The 20,629-nt window shown below is 39.1% G+C and overlaps 1 protein-coding gene across 1 annotated transcript in view; it reads right to left on the bottom strand.

Moving 5' to 3' along the window:
• LOC117307087 overlaps positions 1 to 20,629 on the bottom strand; it is an 89,784-nt gene that overhangs the window by 10,412 nt on the left and 58,743 nt on the right. Inside the window, exons 18-32 of the mRNA XM_033791742.1 lie at positions 18,463 to 18,629; positions 14,737 to 14,893; positions 12,316 to 12,478; positions 11,328 to 11,581; positions 10,469 to 10,858; positions 9,347 to 9,772; positions 8,313 to 8,522; positions 7,829 to 7,910; positions 6,490 to 6,641; positions 5,666 to 5,716; positions 3,613 to 3,987; positions 2,689 to 2,814; positions 1,725 to 1,859; positions 1,078 to 1,197; positions 469 to 582 (exon numbers count right to left, since the gene is read on the bottom strand). Of these exons, the coding sequence (XP_033647633.1) occupies positions 469 to 582; positions 1,078 to 1,197; positions 1,725 to 1,859; positions 2,689 to 2,814; positions 3,613 to 3,987; positions 5,666 to 5,716; positions 6,490 to 6,641; positions 7,829 to 7,910; positions 8,313 to 8,522; positions 9,347 to 9,772; positions 10,469 to 10,858; positions 11,328 to 11,581; positions 12,316 to 12,478; positions 14,737 to 14,893; positions 18,463 to 18,629 (2,922 nt within the window). The remainder of the gene's footprint in view (positions 1 to 468; positions 583 to 1,077; positions 1,198 to 1,724; positions 1,860 to 2,688; positions 2,815 to 3,612; positions 3,988 to 5,665; positions 5,717 to 6,489; positions 6,642 to 7,828; positions 7,911 to 8,312; positions 8,523 to 9,346; positions 9,773 to 10,468; positions 10,859 to 11,327; positions 11,582 to 12,315; positions 12,479 to 14,736; positions 14,894 to 18,462; positions 18,630 to 20,629) is intronic.

Genomic DNA, 20,629 nt, shown 5'->3' with positions numbered 1-20,629 from the left:
CGAGCCAGTTGGGAGGCAGTTTGAGCCACTACACGCCACTAGGCACCTTATTGGCAACACTAGGCGACAGTAAATTGCATTGGCGCAAACTGGCACCAACTGGTGCTGGCCTAGTGGACTCCTAGCATTACCACATCCTACTTCATCTTCACGTACGAACCCTGGACAATCCTGCACTGCATCACACAAAGCATGATGAGTTAACACTTACACTTCTCACCCCCACACCCTCCCAGCCATCACCACCCCCCCCCCCCCTGCATCCTTATAAACGTCTTGAGGACCTTACCGCATCCTACTTATATTCGTGTATGACCCTGGACAATCCTGCACTGCATCACACAAAGCATGATGAGTTAACACTTACACTTCTCACCCCACCCCCATCCCCTCCCATCCATCACTCCTTTCTATCCCTGTCCTCACTGCATCCTCAAAATAACGTCTTGAGGTGTTTTGATATCTTACCACATCCTACTTCATCTTCCCGTATGAAGCCTGGGCAATCCTGCACTGCATCACACAAAGCACGATGAGGTATACAGGTGCTGTCATAACACTGGAATCCAGAGCTACAAGTGTCTGGCAATCAAAACAAAATCCACACAATTATTTTGATTTGGGACGGATTTGTTACGGGCCTCAGAATAACACTTCTTTGTGCATTTTTGTAAAACATGGACTATGTTTCAAGGTATCTCTGAATATTAACTGAAAAAAACTTACTCCATAAATACAGCATCTTAGGTTAGTAAAATGCATTTTGCAAACAAATACAAGACAAAGTATGGAACATTGTTTACAAAGTGAGTGACCTTTATGCATCCTAGGCCATTCCTTGGTTGGCAAAAGATACAACACCAAGAAAAGATAAAGGCCTACATACTTTTTTTCTTTCAAAATTGCTGCATACAAAGCAAGATTAAAATGTAAGGTTATGACTTGAAATTGTTATTTCATTTTCATAAAGACTCTACTTATAGGACAATTAGTGCATTTCAACATTTAGAGCACTCTTTAAGTTTCATGAAAAGGTTTTTTGTTCTTTAAAAAAAAGAAGCTTTTTGTGCATCTTACCACAGTTTGTTTCATCTGATCCATCAAGACAGTCAGGTAGCAAGTTGCACTGGGCTTCAATTGGTATGTACTGGTCATTGGAAGAACAGTGGAAACCAGACAAGATAGATTCAGGATATTCTGTAGTAAGACAAAAATACAATTACTATTATTTAGGAAGAAATTTAACTTTTAAATGTTATGTGAACACATTGCCATATCTTATTTCCAACCAAAGATATTCCTTGTTTTTATCTTTAAGTCGAACGTTTTTAAAATGAAAGTAACCTGAAACAAAGCCAAGGAGCAAAAATGAGTCGAGGGCTACAAGGAAAAAAAACAGACAAATTTAACATACATACATTTGCTGCCATTACTAGGTAGAAACTACTCCAAACATGGCACCCAGCATGTTTATCTAACATGGACATCTTCAACAAAAGAAGTTGACACAGTCTTATATGATGCGCAAACAGAATGCGAGATAAAAGCTGTGCATAAAACGCATATGCCAAATAATTGCGTCCGAGGAAGGAGAGGGAAAAAGTTTGCGAGGGACATATTTCAAATGCCCAACAAAAGAGAAGATATACTGGTGGCTATTAGGAGACACTCTTAAGATCCCGCATTATGAAATAATCGCTCCTGAAAATGAAGATTTTACTCACGGCAATGTGTCTCGTCCGAACCATCCGGGCAGTGGTCGATAAAATCACACAAGAACGATACAGATATACAACCTCCTCCAGCACAATGGAACAATCCACTGTTGCAGTCTTGAAATATAGTATCATCGGAGATACCTAGGAAAATCAAGAAGTAAAAGTGAAAGTTGAAATGATGCCTTGGACAACTCAAAATTATCAAGACATCACAAACTGAAGATTGAATTAAGACTAATCCAAAATCCATTGTGTGGCATGTGACGGGTCAAGCTCAACCACCTCGCAGTCTGTGGTGTTTCTGATCAGCGGAGTGTAGGTTTGATTCCCAGTCATACAATTGAGTCCTTTACACCATTATTGCTTGACCCTTTTTTTTTGTATGCAAGTCACCTGACACACAAGGCCTGAAGGCCACTTCAAGGTGTGGGCTACAATTATTTTTTCCAGAAGCCATTGCCACCTATTCCTAGGGCTGAAACAGGGTTACCCCTTTCACAGTCCATACGAATGTAGGCTTGGGTGTCTTCAATTCGAAGCCTAGCCGGTAGAGCAGAAAGCACTACCTCCCCAATTTTAATGCCGTAAAAGAAAGACAATGGGGTTTGCCCCGTTGTTCCCAGGTTTGATTCATATCGCGCCACACGCAGCACCTTGTAAACCGTTACATGGTGCTATTGGAAAGCAACAGGTCTCGTTCTTGTAGCACATACATTGCAGTGCTCAGTATTAAGTGCATTATAAATGTAAAGTATCAATATTAATATCATATTAAAAGCAAAAGAATCAAATATAGAGCAATTCTGAATTTAAAGACAAGTAAGAAAAGAAACAGATTTCTGTGTCCTTCCTACAGGACTCACTCTCTCCTTCCCCATAAAAATAAACAACAAACTAGTCTTGAAGTCAAAAACAAAAATAATCACTTTTACATCAGACAGCCTGATATATTTGAAAAGTTCAGACTAACCGTCATTGCATCTTGTTTCATCACTGGAGTCATTACAGTCAATGAGGCCATCACACACATACACAGGATTAATGCATTCACCGCTCTCACAACGGTACATAGAGTCAGGACAGTGTGGTATTACATCTAAATCAATCATGGAGGAAAGAAACAATTTCTGGAATTGTAAATCAAAATTAAGTTTTTCTTTAAAAAAAATGTATATACATACAACAAAAAAGAAGAAAAAATACCCACCTGGCCAAGACCCTCACCACTCCTGACTAAAATTACAAAGTTGTAGTTTAAGCCAGCACAACCTTTAGTAAACTAATGACATTGGATAGCTTTAATACAAAATATCTGGCTCATTTGAGGCATTTTGTTCTTCAATGTGTAGAATACATTATGAAGCATTTAAATATTTCAAAATCAAACTTTGTGGTGAGTGCGGGAGTGTCAAAACAATTTCAAAATCAAACTTTGTGGTGAGTGCGGGAGTGTCAAAACAATTAAAAAATCAAACTTTGGGGTGAGTGCGGGAGTGTCAAAACAATTTAAAAATCAAACTTTGGGGTGAGTGCGGGAGTGTCAAAACAATTTAAAAATCAAACTTTGGGGTGAGTGCGGGAGTGTCAAAACAATTTAAAAATCAAACTTTGGGGTGAGTGCGAGAGTGTCAAAACAATTTCAAAATCAAACTTTGGGGTAAGTGCGGGAGTGTCAAAACAATTTCAAAATCAAACTTTGGGGTGAGTGCGGGAGTGTCAAAACAATTTAAAAATCAAACTTTGGGGTGAGTGCGGGAGTGTCAAAACAATTTCAAAATCAAACTTTCGGGTGAGTGCGGGAGTGTCAAAACAATTTCAAAATCAAAACGTTAAAGTAACTATTCTGAATGGCCCCTTCACCGCAAAAATTATGCAAATCAAAAAACAAAATCACCTTTTGGTTGCCGATAGCAGACTACACCAGCCACCAGCGTATCACAAGATACATGACTCTCAAGAACCCAACGCCCCTCCAAGTACATCACTGTCTCGCATCCAACATCCTCTCCCTCCATTTTGCTATCCCAAAGATCCCCGTCCAAGCCCCGCCCGATACCAACGTGGTTACCGTCCTGCTCTAGGGACGTTGCGTTGATCCAGACATGCTTGATGTGGTACAGCATGGCGAGGGCAAGGTCGGGAGTAACTAGGGTGTCGGACAGGCAGCTTGGCTCTGTTGGATCCGAGGCGAGCATGACATTGCCCCCGACGGGGGACAGGATAAGACTAGCACACATACCAGCCGATAGGGAGAATCCAATGGGGCATTCTTGGTTGTGGAAAGATTTGAAATCATAAAAAAAAACATAAAATGAAATTTCCATGAGCCCAAATCTCTGGCAGTTATTTCTATTTTGAGAGCAGTTTAATTATTTTAGTTTGTACAACAAAATTCCCTGATTTGCATGATTCGGGTCAACTTGAGAAGATCTAGAATCATATACCGAGTGAAATTATTTTGAAGACCTATTCTGTCACAATCTAACTCACAATAGTGTGAATAAGTCTTTTGAGATATGGGGGACACAATACTACAACAATATAAGGTTTGGGTAAACTTGTGTGTATACACCCAAACCAAACAGTGCACTCCTATCAAGTCCGCCATACCTCATGGGGGACACAATGCTACAACACTATAAGGTTTGGTTAAATTTGTGTGTATACACCCAAACCAAACAGTGCACTCCTATCACGTCCGCCATACCTCAAAAAAGCTTATGATGATTGTGACAATCAAAATCTTCATGGACACATTATACACTTTTTATAAAAATATCCCTTTACTTCAAGTATTTGAACATCAGCCAGAATCAGGGGTACATTTCGGTTATAAAGACACCAATTGAACACCATAACGAGTAACTCTTTGCAGATCTTGTATGTAACAAACTCAAGCACTTTGTATTCATCATTGACACAGCAATTGCTAAAATGACATATAAATAACATAGAGATAACTGGTACATCAGTGGTTTTCAAACTGTTGCTCATTTAAAGGCAGTGAGTGACTATAGGTAATTGTCAAAGACCAGTCTTCTCACTTGGTGTATCTCAATATATATGCATTGAAGTTCTACCGAGCGGTGATTGAGAGTGTCTTGACACAGTCAATGATCGTTTGGTGAGCCGATGACCGGAAGCGTATCAGCTGGATCGTTCGCACTGCTAGTAAAATCATAGGTTGCCAACTTCCATCACTTGATAAACTGTATCTCTCTCGAGTTGAAAAACGAGCCCTCTCTATAGAAGATGACCAGTTTCACCCGGCACATGACCTGTTTCAGCCCATGCGGTCAAATAATCGATTCCTTCAATTAAATCTGGATCGAATTGTACTTTGCAGAGTTTTTACCCCACAGCTGTTTGTGTTCTAAATTACAGATTTTAATCATGAATGTCTATTTCTGATTTTAATTCTATCGTGCTGTTTGTATCTTTCGTATTTTGCCTGTATATAGTAGTACATAAATGTTTATATTATATATTCGATGTATTTTTGATTAAAATGGTAAATTTTTAGTTTGTATTTTTATATAACACGAATTTCACTGTACAAATATTTGTATTTTTAGAAGTGACAATAAAACATTATTCATATTATTAATAAAATAACAAACCTGTAAAAATTTAAGCTCAGTTGGTTGCAAACTTGCAAGGTAATCATGAAAGAAGAAAAACTTTGTCACACGAAGTTGTGTGCATTCAGATGCTTGATTTTTGGACCTCAAAATCTGATTTTGAGGTCTTGAAATCAAACTCGTTGAAAATTACTTCTTTATCGAAAACTATGCTACTTCAGCTGATCATTGCTTGTTACCAAGTAAGTTTTTATGCAAACAAGTATTTGAGTAATTACCAATAGTGTCTAGTGCCTTGAATGGAAATGAAACATCGTATGACCAAGATTGTGGCTTAGCACATATTAAAATTCTGTTTGTTCTTACCTTTTGTTTGGAGATTTCCAAGAGGTTCCAACGCTGAAAAGTTTGATCCATCTATAAAATGGAATAACCACAAATTGATTAAAGATGCTATGTCAGATTTTTTGTCGATTTGACCCCAAAATTTTGATTTAAAATTCAATAGGTATTTTGATGGGGGTCGAGAAAGTTACAAGCTTTCATTTGAGCCATTGCTCGAAAAAGTCCGCCAATTATTAGTAGCAGTGAAATAAAGTGCTCAAAATAAGTTTTTTGTCGGGATCCCGACAATATATCATGTGACCAATTCTTATGTGTTTTATAAGAAATGTTTTAAATTTTTGTCATGGTTCCTGACCATTAGAAGTAAAAGTTTGACTTTTTTTTGTTAGAGCAGGTGATACTCTTTGAAATACCATTCACTCAAAAAAATGTTCGAGGGCCAAAAATCTGACATAGCATCTTTAATCCCAAAAATAATAACAATAACTTTTATAAAAAAAAAAAACATGGTAAATGTGCCATCTGTGTGTCAAACCTATAGTTCTTCCTATAAGTTTGGTTGAGCATGGAACCAGGCTTTCTGCTTCTTCTCACCCATACACTCTCGCTTTGCTGATATTTAGAGCAAAGAGCCATTCCACATACTGCATCTCTTTGGAATTCCTTGCCCGGTGCATGTTTCTCTCTACCCTATAACCTAGACCTAGTTATTTTCATCTTTAATAATAATTTCATTCTTGTAGCCCCTTACCAAGAGTGGTTTTATAGCCTTGTTTGGGACAAACTTGAATAACAAAATAAATAAAGCAAAAAACATCTTAGATGTTACTTTTCCCATTACTTACCCGACGTCTTGGCAGCTTTCTTGCAGATGTACTGACTGGCTGCTCTCTGTGAGCAAGGAATGTCCTCCCAGTTTTGCGTAGAATGTAAACTGTGCATATTAATCAAGGAGCAATCCTCAAGGACTAAACCATCTGGTTGCGTGTAGCCAAGCCTACCAAAAAAGAAAAAACAACAAGAGCAATACACGTCAATCTCTAACGCCAACTTCCGTAATTCAAATCTGAAATAACATATCGAATTCTTACTTAGCGCACGTATCTACCAAATAGGTACTCAAGGCACTTTACATTTATACAGAAAGAGAGGTTATTAAAAGTTATAAATTTTGAGACCCAATTATGTAGCACCTTAAGGGTTTTTAAGGTGCTACCGGCGCATTCAGCAGCCACAGCCAGGAACACCGGGGCGGCCACTACTCTTTTTCGATTAGTGCACTGGGTTCTTTTACATGCGTTACACAGCACATGATACCAAAAGCTTTACGTCCCATTCAAAGGACGAAGCAATGGTTAAGTGTCTTGCTTAAGGACACAAGTATCACGGCTTGGGATTTAAACCCGCTCTCTGCTGATCAGAAACACCAGAATTTGAATTCGGTGCTCTTAAAGGCAGTGGAAACTATTGGTAGTTACTCCAAATAATTGTTAGCATAAAAACATACTTAGTAACAAGCAATGGAGAGTATTAATAGTATAAAACATTGTGAGAAACGACTCCTTCTGAAGTAACATAGTTTTCGAGAAAGAATTAATTTTCTATGAATTTGACTTTGAGACCTCTGCTTTAGATTTTAAGGTCTCGAAATCAACCATCTAAAAGCATACAACTTTTTGTGACAAGGGTGTTTTTTTGTTTCATTATTAACTCGCAACTTCGCCTACCAAGCTGAGAAAGATTAAAGGGATGTTTATTGGCCCAATGACCATGGGACTAATGTAAAGCGCATTGATACGGTTTATTGTGAAATGCGCTATATAAGAATTTGTTATTATTATTATTATTACCAATTTAGCTAAAATTTTCACAGGTTTATTATTTTGTGCATATATTGAGATACACCAAGTGAGAAGACTGGTCATTGACAACTACCAATAGTATCCAGTGTCTTAATAGAAGGGTTACTCAACATTATCTCAAAAGGGTATACAATCAACAGCTGCAGTGCTTTTGGAGTATTCACCACTCTATGACCCTGTAGGGGTGCTGCAAGGGATAAATTCTGAGATGGGTCTTTGAAATTGGACACAGGTTCATTCTTGCTCGTAACATGAGGCAAACATATCTTTTTGAGTAATGAACTCTTTGATACCCAATCATCTGTTCGGAACATGACCTTACCTAGTTACTTTCCAATCTGAGTAGCTAAGTGGGCGCTCGTCCACCCAGCGGAAGTGACCCTCATTCTCAACATCCTGTAGGCCTAACAGAGTCAATGTAGGAAAATATAAAATAAAAAAAAATCAAATGATGTGGTTATATATTACAAAGGGCCCCTCAAAAGCTACTTTTGAGCACTATGACCCTGTAGACATCTTCACAGTTAAAAATATGGGAGGAAATAAAAATACAATCCACATGCAAGGTTCAAGTCTGAGGTCTGAAGTGGATTTGAATCGTTCAAAAACATGTATAAACATTTTTCATAGATTTGAGAATACTGGTCTTTGACAATTACCAAAGGTGTCCAGTGTCTTTAGGCAACTTGCTCATAAAACAAAAACGTCTTGACCGGGATTTAATCCCACATTCTGAGGATGACTTGGCCATCAGAACTTGAGTTTGATACCAAAGGATCCCCGTTTACCAACCACTGATTACCAACCTATATATGTTGCCCGCTCTTGGGTGAACCAATCAGACGTCAACATGAAGTGAAGGAAGTTCATCTCAGCGTAGTCTGCGATACTCGTCAGGAGGGCGCCCTCCTCTTTACACAACCTTTCTGCGTCTTTCCACCTCAGGGCATCGGTGTCGTTATGAAAACGATAGCAGTTGCCAAAGTATTCAGCCCATCCTTCCTGGCATGAGCATTCTAAGAATAGGGGGACAGAGTATTGGAAAACAGTCTTCAGCTTCTGCAGCCATATTGAAAGGAGTCTGGGTTTTCTTTTATTAAATAAATGTGATGTGAGCAGGCACAACAAGTCAATTCTCGACCCAGGTCATTTTTCAAACCAAATTTGTACTTTTGAAAATAGCATAATCTTTAATGCTGTTAAAACCCCATGTTGATGCCACCTTTGCCTAAAAAAACAAACACCAAGAAACATGTACAAGAGAAAATAATACTGAGAAAAGGGGGACACTATTGGTAATTACTCAAAATAAATAAATATCAACATAAAACCTCACTTGGTAACGAGTAACATGGAGCTGTTGATACATGTAGTATAAAACATTATTAGAAATGGCTCCCTCTGAAGTAACGTAGTTTTCGAGAAAGAAGTAAGTTTCCACAAATTTGATTTCGAGACCTCAAATTTAGAATTTGAGTTCTCGAAATCAAGCATCTGAAACACACAACTTCGTGTGACAATTAAAAAAGGGTGTTTTTTCCTTCATTATTATCTTGAAACTTCGACGACCAATTGAGCTCAAATTTTCACAGGTTTGTTATTTTATGAGATACACCAAGTGAGAAGACTGGTCTGTAAAGTCGAGTTGTTTATTGAAAATACATAACCACATTTTTCTTTCAATGCTAACTTTAACCTCTTTTTGATGTTATTTATCAGGAAGGAAGTTGCCAATATAAAATAAGATATATTTCGGCAAATCAAAGGTAGAGTGGTCTAATTATGATAGAAAATAAGCCCTTTTTTTTCTGGAGCAAAAATCACAAAAGGAGGTCCTTACCATCATCATATGGACTTCTCAACGAAACCTTCGGCTGGAAGTTGACCGCGTGATAGTTGGCCATAAACCCAGTCCCCCCTGACTCCTCGTGAGTTTCAAAGGTCAGAAACATTCGATTCATGCTGGCCAATACTGGCCCGGACGGCTTCCTGGAGCTACAAAATTCACCGAGCTCCTCGTCAGTGTTACCGGCACCGTCGTAGACGTTAATGTGGTCCTGGTCACAGGTACTGTGCGAGGATGGAAGGTCGATGGTTTGAAAAGTGAGTTGTACGTAGGTGGAGCTGGCGGTGAGGATAGTCCATGAGTAGCGGGTGTTGGGCAGGTAGGGTCTTGGGTGGTTGATGGAGGCGAGGACGGCTGCAGGGAAGTGGCACAGCAGGGCCTCCTCGGTCATATGGAGACCCACACCACAACCAGGCAGAGCTATTGAATTTATAAGAAGGAAAGTCATCTATGGTTTGAAGATAAATATACAAAACCCTAAAAATCTGTTACAAATCACATCTGTGGCCTTTATAGAAGTCCAAACCTTACCAGAAAGAACTGATTGAATTAATAAGAACCAAAGTGTTTTATGGTTTTAAGATAAATTAAATGAACCGCAAAAAAATCTCTGACAAAACATGTCTTTGGCCATTTGTCAAACCACAGCAAGGCAGAGCTAATTAAAATATTAAGAAGTTAGCGATGGCATTTAAACACACTGGACACTACTGGCAATTGTCAAAGACCAGTCTTCTCACTTGGTGTATCTCAACATATGCATAAAATAACAAATCTGCGAAAATTTGAGCTAAATTGGTCGTCGAAGTTGCGAGATATGAATGAAATAAAAAAACACCCTTGTCACATGAAGTTGTGTGCTTTCAGATGCTTGATATCGAGACCCCAAGTTCTAAACTTGAGGTCTCGAAATCAAACTCGTGGAAATACTTCTTTCTCGAAAACTAGGTCACTTCAGAGGGAGCCGTTTCTCACAATGTTTTATACTATCAACCTCTCCCCATTACCACTCGTCACCAAGTAAGGTTTTATGCTAATAATTATTTAGAGTAACTACCAATAGTGTCCACTGCCTTGAAGAACATCCAGGGAATTCCGTTTCACATTTGGACTTACTTGTAGAGGAGTACACCGCCCTAAAACCCTCTGACAGGACGTCCAGCCCCGTCCTGTAAACAATCAACAACTCTTCAGACTCCGATAAGATAACCGGAGGCGGGATTCCACAAATCCTCTCGCCAGAACCTCTTTCAATCACTCTCAATTCTTCAAAAGTTGTTACGAGAACGGAATCAACGCACTCCTGGGTTCCGGTGTCTCTCGTGACCCTGAAATCGGGGAAGGCGAGCTGGACGAAGCTCCCTCTTGAGACCTTGATGTGCCAAATGCAGGTGCTGAACGGTGGAAGGCGAGCGGGGAAGCCCTTGGTGGCCAGGGTGCCCTCTGGGGAGGTTAGCATGGTGGAGTTAGCCCCACAATCTGAGCTGCACTCTTCCTCACTGCAATCTGTGGTTATTTACGGGAGGGGGTAAAGGTGAGATTGGATTAGAGAGATGAGATTTAAGGTAATTGGGATACTCAGATGTTACTTAACAATCCTTGAAAAAAAGTAGGAATATTCATCGATTATAAAGGCTTTTTGGGCTATATAATCAAAATATTTCTGATTTTTTCCAAAGGCAAGAAAAACTTAAAATCAGACTTAAGTATAGGAGGAATATCATCATGCCTGAATGTATCAGTGTTTTTCTACAGTAATGCAGATTTTTTTAAAGACTATTTTTGATTGATATTTTTTAATTTTAATTACATTTTTTGTTCTGGGTTATTTCTTAACTTAAATTGGGATCGATTGACAACTCAGTCCATTTTTATTCATTTGAAAAGAACATAATCTATGCCTTAAATGCTGTCTAAGCATGAACAGTATGCTAGCTCACTTCGCCACTAAAAAAAATATTCTGATCAGACGTACTTATCAACTTGAAGCTGGCGGTGAAACCCAACTGCCTAGGCATGTCAGCGCTCAGCTGACCTATGGTAAACACCACGTCAACATTGCTCGACTTGGTCACGACCTCAACATCGCTCAGCATCCCGCAATACTGCCCTCTTATGACATGCCCAAAATTTGGAATGTCATCAATGACTTCAAGCTGGTCCACACAACGGGAGATTTGACTGTTCCCTGGCGTCACCTTCCTCAGGACCATTCTTAAGATAACAATTCTATAGTAACGAGAAGGTATAAATCACTCTTTATTTAACGACAATAAAAACTTTGGTTTTATCGGAGCCTTCATGCCTAACAAAGTATTGAAGTTCCATAAAAAGATAATAGTTTTTATGCCATGAAATTTGAATCTGAGAAGCCCATCCAGCGGACCTCCTTCTCAGATTGTGTATTCTTTAGGGAATATTCACTTTACTTGGGCTGTACAGGTGTACTTCTCATTGTTTGTTATGAATATCGCTGGTAAGTAGTTGAAAGCATCATAAACATCCTTCAAAAAGAATCTTCTTTTACTTTATGAACTACCATGGTCCGTAAGTTTGTGGAGCAAAAAATGTGGTTATAGAAAATGGTACATTGTGTTAAATCACTAAGTAAACAGAAAACCACAAGATTGAGATCTTTGTCTAAATCATGATGTTCTATTTTATAACATTTTACGAACCATATTAATTGCCCAATCCAAATGCAACATGTCCCTTAATAAATTGATTGCAATTTTATACTTACTATGTTTATTCATATTTATTTCATTTCTCGGGTAGATAAAAAGAACAATAATGGACATAAGTAAAACCATTAAAAGATACAGCAATGAGCAATTTAAATGCAGAGGAAGGGGAAAAGAAACAGCTGGAGCCCGAAAGATTGCCTAAAAGAAACACAGTTCCTGTCTAAAGGCTCTCCTCTCCAGCTGATCCAAAGAGCACAACAATAAATTTGAAAGTACCTGACTTTATAGACATCAGGGCCTTGTATATGAACTGTACACGTAGAGCCGGCATCATACCATGGTCCATAGCTTAATGATTGGATCACACCCTCCTTATGATCAGTGTCTACACGGCTTCTATTAGCTGCCCATAGACTATTACACTTTACATCGGCATACTCTATGGAAGACAAACAAGAAAATAAGTAGCAAACTTTCATACAGATCATAACAATTCAACTTTGGTGGTGCCTTTTGGGAGTTAATGTCCCCAGAGTGAAGTGCACATTTAAGGTAACGTGGCGTTTAAATGCATAGAGGCCATTCAGAACAGTCAATGTGAATTAGTTTTTATTGTTTTGACACACCTACCCTCCCCAAATGGTGCTTTTTAAATATTGAATGGCTTGTTCAGTCCATACACTGAAGAACAAACTGCTGCCTTAAATGAACCAACTATTTCAGAAAGGTTTCCAAAATCAGTAGTTTTCAATGGCTCATTCTGAAATAAACAACAACTTGGTAGTACAATCACATTTGAGGACTTTCTTGGCCAGCTGGGTATTTTTCTTTTTCTTTTTTTTTGCTTGTTAATTTATTTTCTTAAAGGCAGTGGACACTATTGGTAATTACTCAAAATAATTATTAGCATAAAACCTTACTAGGTAACGAGTAATGGGTAGAGGTTGATGGTGTAAAACATTGTGAGAAACAGCTCCCTCTGAAGTGCCATAGTTTTCAAGAAAGAAATAATTTTCCACGAATTTGATTTTGAGACCTCAGATTTTGGACTTGAGGTCTCAAAATCAACCATCTAAAGGCACACAACTTCGTGTGACAATGGTGTTTTTTCTTTCATTATTGTCTCGCAAGTTCGATGACCAATTGAGCTCAAATTTTCACAGGTTTGTTATTTTATGCGTATGTTGAGATACACCAACTGTGAAGGCTAGTCTTTGACAATTACCAATAGTGTCCACTGCTTTTAAAGAAAAACGATTTTAATTTATTTTTTTTGACCAAACAATCCACAACGAAAAGAAAAGGCAAGTATTTGAACATTGGCTATTCTGAATGGCCCCTGGTACGACAATATGACTCCCAATATGGCGGACATGACAAATAAAAATATGAACAAATAGAGACAACTATCCCCTCCTTTGCACTTCTTTGAAACCAAAAATAAAAACTTGTTTACTCTTAGGCAATTTTTATGAGCATTTCTTTCTAAAGGGTACGTTCAGACGTGGGGTTAAACTAGTCCTTAATCCAAAAGTGCTAAACTAACCCTGCGTGTGAACGCAATATTCTGGTCCGCGAGGGTTAATTTGACCCACTGAGCTGGGCTAAACTAAACCAAAAAAATTGGTGGACTAGACTAACTTAGCCCAGGTTTTACGACCAACCCCCCGCTGCGAGGCCCAGTAAACCATCGTTGGAACGCAACTGACCTGCTACTTCCGGTCTATTTTAGCCCAAATGACCGCGGCAACAAAGGTGACGTCATTCCACGTGTATGGATGGATCGGCAGCGAGTATTGGGTGGTGTCTTCATGAATCCATGGAGCTATATAATATCTCCTTGCGTCTCTCCGCTGCCTTCCCTTTATGTTACCATTAAGTGTTGGGGCCCCGGTATTCCCCTTCGCCGAAAATGTTTGAAATGGACGTCGCACGAAAACAAGTTCTCATTTTTAGTAGCACTATTTAGTTTTTAAATTCACTTCTTCTGTGTGCAACGCTACTTTATGATAACGAACGGGTTTTGCTTTGAAGAAAGTGGCATCTAATCACAGCGAAGCTACACACACGGGATCGACAATTAAGACCAAAGTTTGGGTTCGAAAACTAGGTTGTATCTGGTTCCTGCCCTCAACAACTTTACGTAACAGTTATAAGAGTAGCAGACTAATGTTGAATTGAAAAACAATGTTTAACGTAACATGAGAATGTGTGTAGGCTACGACTTCTTAATGACCAAGTTGTGATATATTTACAAAAGTTCACACTCGAAAATAATTTGAAGCTTTCAACAACAACGTGTAAATGTTTCGTTCATCGAGGGCAGTGCGGAACGGAAACTTCAGCGGGCACAATATAATTGCGTTTGTGCTGGGGCCAAGCAAGGATATGAAGTGATTTTGCCGTCTTTAATGATGGAATACATAATGACCATGAGGTTCGTAGAAACGATAGCGGATCGAAACCCTGTGGAAAACGCATGGACAATGTAACAAACCGGAACCAGCAATGGTAAGGTTCGCCGATGCATGACCCAATAATCAACATCGTGGGCTAGTTTAGTCCGCTTGACCAGAATAAACTCACTGTGTGAACGCAAGCCAATTTTGGACTAAGTCATGTTTATCTTTTGGACACCCGCGGTGCTCGGATTAAGGACTAGTTTAACCCCACGTCTGAACGTACCCTATGACTCACCTCTTTGACAGATAAATGGAAGTTCCTCCGAGCAAACGGCTTCCTCGGCCTTGACAACACCACTGCCATTCTTGACAACAACGAGACAGGAGTCTACTGTGGTTTCATTGGCATCAGCTTGAACCCAGGACATCGGTCCTGTCTGATTTGTACTGGACTGGAAAACCAAGTTCAAATAAAGTAACAAAATTTCAAAGATTTTTAATCGATAGTCGTAAAATTTTGCTAGTAATTCAAAATAAATAAATTTATTTTTTATTTATTTTTTATTTTTTATGAAAGATTGCCTGACATCACAAGACCACGCATGGATACTTCAAGGCGATGGCTCACTGTTTTGGGCTAACAGACAACCCGCAACCAGGGGCACGTTTCCACCTAATTCTGGGGCTGAGACATATAGTTACACCCTTTACAGATCGATCATAAGGATGTAGGCATGGCCATCATCCACATCTGCCACTGAAAATTCATTTTGAGTTTTAAATTAACTACTTCTCATCTTAGGTGGATTTTGTGATGCAAAACCCTTGATTTTAAGCTTCAATTTTCTTGAATCTAAAAAAAATATATATATATAGAAAATGGTATCAACCTTTGGTTCAAAACTTGTGAAAGTAGACAAAACAAGAGATGTGAGAGAATGAAACTGGGAAAAGGGGTTCAGAGTCGAGATCTTTATTGAAAATACATGTCCTCACCACTTCACTCCCATTGGTTCATAGCCACCATTATTGCTTCTGAAATAGAAACTTTGATTGGCTGTTATTTTCCCGCTTCTTTCTGGATCCTTTCCTTAATCCCTTTCCCCCCCCCCTCTTTTTCTATAAATGGATATGTATTTGTTTGTACTTGTTTTATGCCTCTGAAGAAGGTCCGGATTGGATCGAAAGCTAAGGCTATCTACCCTATTCATAATATATATATATATATATATAGATAGCTCAGTTGGTAGATAGCTCAGTTGGTAGAGCGCCGGCACGTTAAACCGGAGGTCGTTGGTTCAAATCCCGCTCTAGTCAATTTTCTTTGTTCAATCCAAAATCATTTAAAACAAAATGTTCCCAGTCAGTTTCCCCTGTGGTTTATTATTTGATATCTGATATAAAAAAGTCGCATCCCCTTAAGGTGATCCCCTGTCTGCCGCTTCCCAGGTTGTATCGTTACCCGGGTGTGATCCCTGGCTACACGGCAGTTTGCGGTTTAATGGCTTCTGACAGGCACCCCCGAACAAAGATATTGACAAAATTGGGAGACCACCAACATAGGGCTAGATAGCTCAGTTGGTAGAGCGCCGGCACGTTAAACCGGAGGTCGTTGGTTCAAATCCCGCTCTAGTCAATTTTCTTTGTTCAATCCAAAATCATTTAAAACAAAATGTTCCCAGTCAGTTTCCCCTGTGGTTTATTATTTGATATCTGATATAAAAAAGTCGCATCCCCTTAAGGTGATCCCCTGTCTGCCGCTTCCCAGGTTGTATCGTTACCCGGGTGTGATCCCTGGCTACACGGCAGTTTGCGGTTTAATGGCTTCTGACAGGCACCCCCGAACAAAGATATTGACAAAATTGGGAGACCACCAACATAGGGCTAGATAGCTCAGTTGGTAGAGCGCCGGCACGTTAAACCGGAGGTCGTTGGTTCAAATCCCGCTCTAGTCAATTTTCTTTGTTCAATCCAAAATCATTTAAAACAAAATGTTCCCAGTCAGTTTCCCCTGTGGTTTATTATTTGATATCTGATATAAAAAAGTCGCATCCCCTTAAGGTGATCCCCTGTCTGCCGCTTCCCAGGTTGTATCGTTACCCGGGTGTGATCCCTGGCTACACGGCAGTTTGCGGTTTAATGGCTTCTGACAGGCACCCCCGAACAAAGATATTGACAAAATTGGGAGACCACCAACATAGGGCTAGATAGCTCAGTTGGTAGAGCGCCGGCACGTTAAACCGGAGGTCGTTGGTTCAAATCCCGCTCTAGTCAATTTTCTTTGTTCAATCCAAAATCATTTAAAACAAAATGTTCCCAGTCAGTTTCCCCTGTGGTTTATTATTTGATATCTGATATAAAAAAGTCGCATCCCCTTAAGGTGATCCCCTGTCTGCCGCTTCCCAGGTTGTATCGTTACCCGGGTGTGATCCCTGGCTACACGGCAGTTTGCGGTTTAATGGCTTCTGACAGGCACCCCCGAACAAAGATATTGACAAAATTGGGAGACCACCAACATAGGGCTAGATAGCTCAGTTGGTAGAGCGCCGGCACGTTAAACCGGAGGTCGTTGGTTCAAATCCCGCTCTAGTCAATTTTCTTTGTTCAATCCAAAATCATTTAAAACAAAATGTTCCCAGTCAGTTTCCCCTGTGGTTTATTATTTGATATCTGATATAAAAAAGTCGCATCCCCTTAAGGTGATCCCCTGTCTGCCGCTTCCCAGGTTGTATCGTTACCCGGGTGTGATCCCTGGCTACACGGCAGTTTGCGGTTTAATGGCTTCTGACAGGCACCCCCGAACAAAGATATTGACAAAATTGGGAGACCACCAACATAGGGCTAGATAGCTCAGTTGGTAGAGCGCCGGCACGTTAAACCGGAGGTCGTTGGTTCAAATCCCGCTCTAGTCAATTTTCTTTGTTCAATCCAAAATCATTTAAAACAAAATGTTCCCAGTCAGTTTCCCCTGTGGTTTATTATTTGATAACTATATATATATATATATATATATATTAAAATCATTTAAAAAAAATGTTCCCAGTCAGTTTCCCTTGTGGTTTATTATTTGATATCTGATATAAAAAAGTCGCATCCCCTTAAGGTGATCCCCTGTCTGCCGCTTCCCAGGTTGTATCGTTACCCGGGTGTGATCCCTGGCTACACGGCAGTTTGCGGTTTAATGGCTTCTGACAGGCACCCCCGAACAAAGATATTGACAAAATTGGGAGACCACCAACATAGGGCTAGATAGCTCAGTTGGTAGAGCGCCGGCACGTTAAACCGGAGGTCGTTGGTTCAAATCCCGCTCTAGTCAATTTTCTTTGTTCAATCCAAAATCATTTAAAAAAAAAATGTTTCCAGTCAGTTTCCCTTGTGGTTTATTATTTGATATCTGATATAAAAAAGTCGCATCCCCTTAAGGTGATCCCCTGTCTGCCGCTTCCCAGGTTGTATCGTTACCCGGGTGTGATCCCTGGCTACACGGCAGTTTGCGGTTTAATGGCTTCTGACAGGCACCCCCGAACAAAGATATTGACAAAATTGGGAGACCACCAACATAGGGCTAGATAGCTCAGTTGGTAGAGCGCCGGCACGTTAAACCGGAGGTCATTTGGTTCAAATCTCGCTCTAGTCAATTTTCTTTGTTCAATCCAAAATCATTTAAAAAAAAATGTTCCCAGGCAGTTTCCCTTGTGGTTTATTATTTGATATATATATATAAAGTTTTAATATTATTTTCTGGGTTGAATCGGCCAAGAAAAAAACAGACCCAGCACCTTCATAAAAGCAAAATGATTCACTTGCCAACCCAGATCATTTAAGAATTTGTTTTTAAAAAAAAAACATCACTTATGCTATATTATGTTGAAGCCCTACATGTATGTTGATACCACCTTTGGTTCAAAACTTGAATAAAAAAATAAAAAAAGATTTGTTGAAAACTTCAGCCCAGAAGTCTGTTTTCAACAAACAACCCATTTAGCTTGATCGCTTCAGAAATGGTTTTTTTTCTTCTTACCAGCAGCAAGGTGCTCTGATGAGCATAGAGTAGATGACTGTCGGTTTCTTGACACACATCAATGGCCTCAGTCCAGTTAGCATTGTGGTCTGAGATACTGTAGCAGCTGTGTCCACCTCCCTCAAAATAGTTGGACGTCTGATTACGCTCCTGAGATTGGCAAATATCTTGAAAAATGAAGGACTCCAAATTGTGAATGAAGGGAAACAAATTACCTGCAATCAAATTTCTGTATATTGTGCTATTCGTTTTGTAAAATCAGGGACAATGGGTAATTTGTGACTTCTTTACTGAAAGCATATTTTCTGATCCTCCCTCAAAATAGTTGGACGTCTGATTACGCTCCTGAGATTGGCAAATATCTTGAAAAATGAAGGACTCCAAATTGTAAATGAAGGGAAACAAATTACCTGCAATCAAATTTCTGTATATTGTGCTATTCGTTTTGTAAAATCAGGGACAATGGGTAATTTGTGACTTCTTTACTGAAAGCATATTTTCTGATCCTCCCTCAAAATAGATGGACGTCTGATTAAACTCCTCATATTGGCAAACATCTTGAAAAATGAATGACTACAAATTGTGAATGAAGGGAAACAAATTACTTGCAATCAAATTTCTGTATATTGTGCTAACTGTTTTTTCAATCAGGGACAATGGGTAACTTTGTGATCCTCTCATACTTTCTAAGCCTCCTTCAAAATAGATGGACGTCTGATTATGCTCCTGAGATTGGCAAATATCTTCAAAAGTTAATTACTCTAAATTGTAAATGACGGGAAACAATTTACTTGCAACCAAATTCGTCTGTGTGTTTTGTGCTATTTTTCTAACATAAGGGACAACCAGCAGTTTAATGGCCCTCTTCACTATCTGAGCCATGGAGAATCCAGTCGGAATCAAACCACTTCAACCTTTGCAGAATGAAATTTACCCCCCAAAAAATTGATGTTTTGAGCAACGAGATCATTGTTACCTTTTACATGTTTAAGGGCAGCATTATTATTTGTATACACAGGCTCTGTTGAGTCTCAATTTGTAGACTTTGGAAAGCAGGTTTAACTTTAAGATTAAAGGCAATAGTAAGTAGGCACATTGCTTACCAGAGTATAAGGTTACCAGCCAACTCGCGCGCAACGGTGCGAGAAAACTCCACAAACGAAAACTTGCTTTTTTACAAATCAAATCTTTGCTTTCAAACATTCTAAACACCGAATTCAAACAACAAAAATACTCATTAGAGATTGCTTAGTTTAGTTTTAGCTTTTAAAACTTTTATGCAATTAATCGGTTATAGTTAACGTATAGACAAAAGAAAAACTTTGGGACAAGGATCAATGTTTATTTTGATCTTAAATTGTTTGAAACCCCTGTCGCCAATCTACGCCCGATTTTGAAATTATCAAAAGCTGGGTTTTACACGGACGCACAATGTTCGCAAGGGCGTGACATTAATGCGTGACGCAGTTTAAAGAGGAAGCTGACGCTTAACATAACAAATGTTTCTGGATCGGAGATGGGAAAAAATTCTTAATTTGTTTCAAGTAACTTGACCTGAGGTCAAGTTTTCATAACGGTTTTTCTTTGTTATTTTGTTGAATTTATTTGTACTTTTATATATGTTGTTAATTAGTATTACAATTTTCAACAACAATGTAATTTTTATGGTCATATACTACATTAAACTAAAGTAATGGACGAAACAAAATCTCCATAACGTAAAACTCCATAAGGTTGGGACCACAATGGTCCCGGAAGTTCAAATATGCGCGAGACATGTGCGAGACTTGCACAGTCTATACAAAACCACACTTACTGTCTTTGAAAGGCTTCCTGCTTAGTTTTTGCCTAGCAAAAAATGTTGAAGCAAAAATGTTGTCTAAGTTATGTATTTGTTCACGCTTGCCCCCCTCAAACGAAAACAAAACCATCTGGTTATCTTAAATAATAAAACCTTCCCACGCTGAAAAGTTTGAATATGAAAATCCTTTTGTGCTGTCTTTAAAAACAACTCAAGATATCCTTAGCTTCACTAGAAGAAAATTTGTGATGCAATCAAGCTAAATGCATAGTTTGTTATGGAGAACGGCAAGAAACTGTTTGGCCAATATGGGTGAAATTTAAGTTTCATTCTCTATCATCTCTCGGTGTTTCTTTACTTTTACAA

The sequence above is a fragment of the Asterias rubens genome, chromosome 2 (genome assembly GCF_902459465.1).
Source record: "Asterias rubens chromosome 2, eAstRub1.3, whole genome shotgun sequence".
NCBI classification, from domain to species: domain Eukaryota; kingdom Metazoa; phylum Echinodermata; class Asteroidea; order Forcipulatida; family Asteriidae; genus Asterias; species Asterias rubens.
This window is presented reverse-complemented; position numbering and strand designations above follow the sequence as displayed.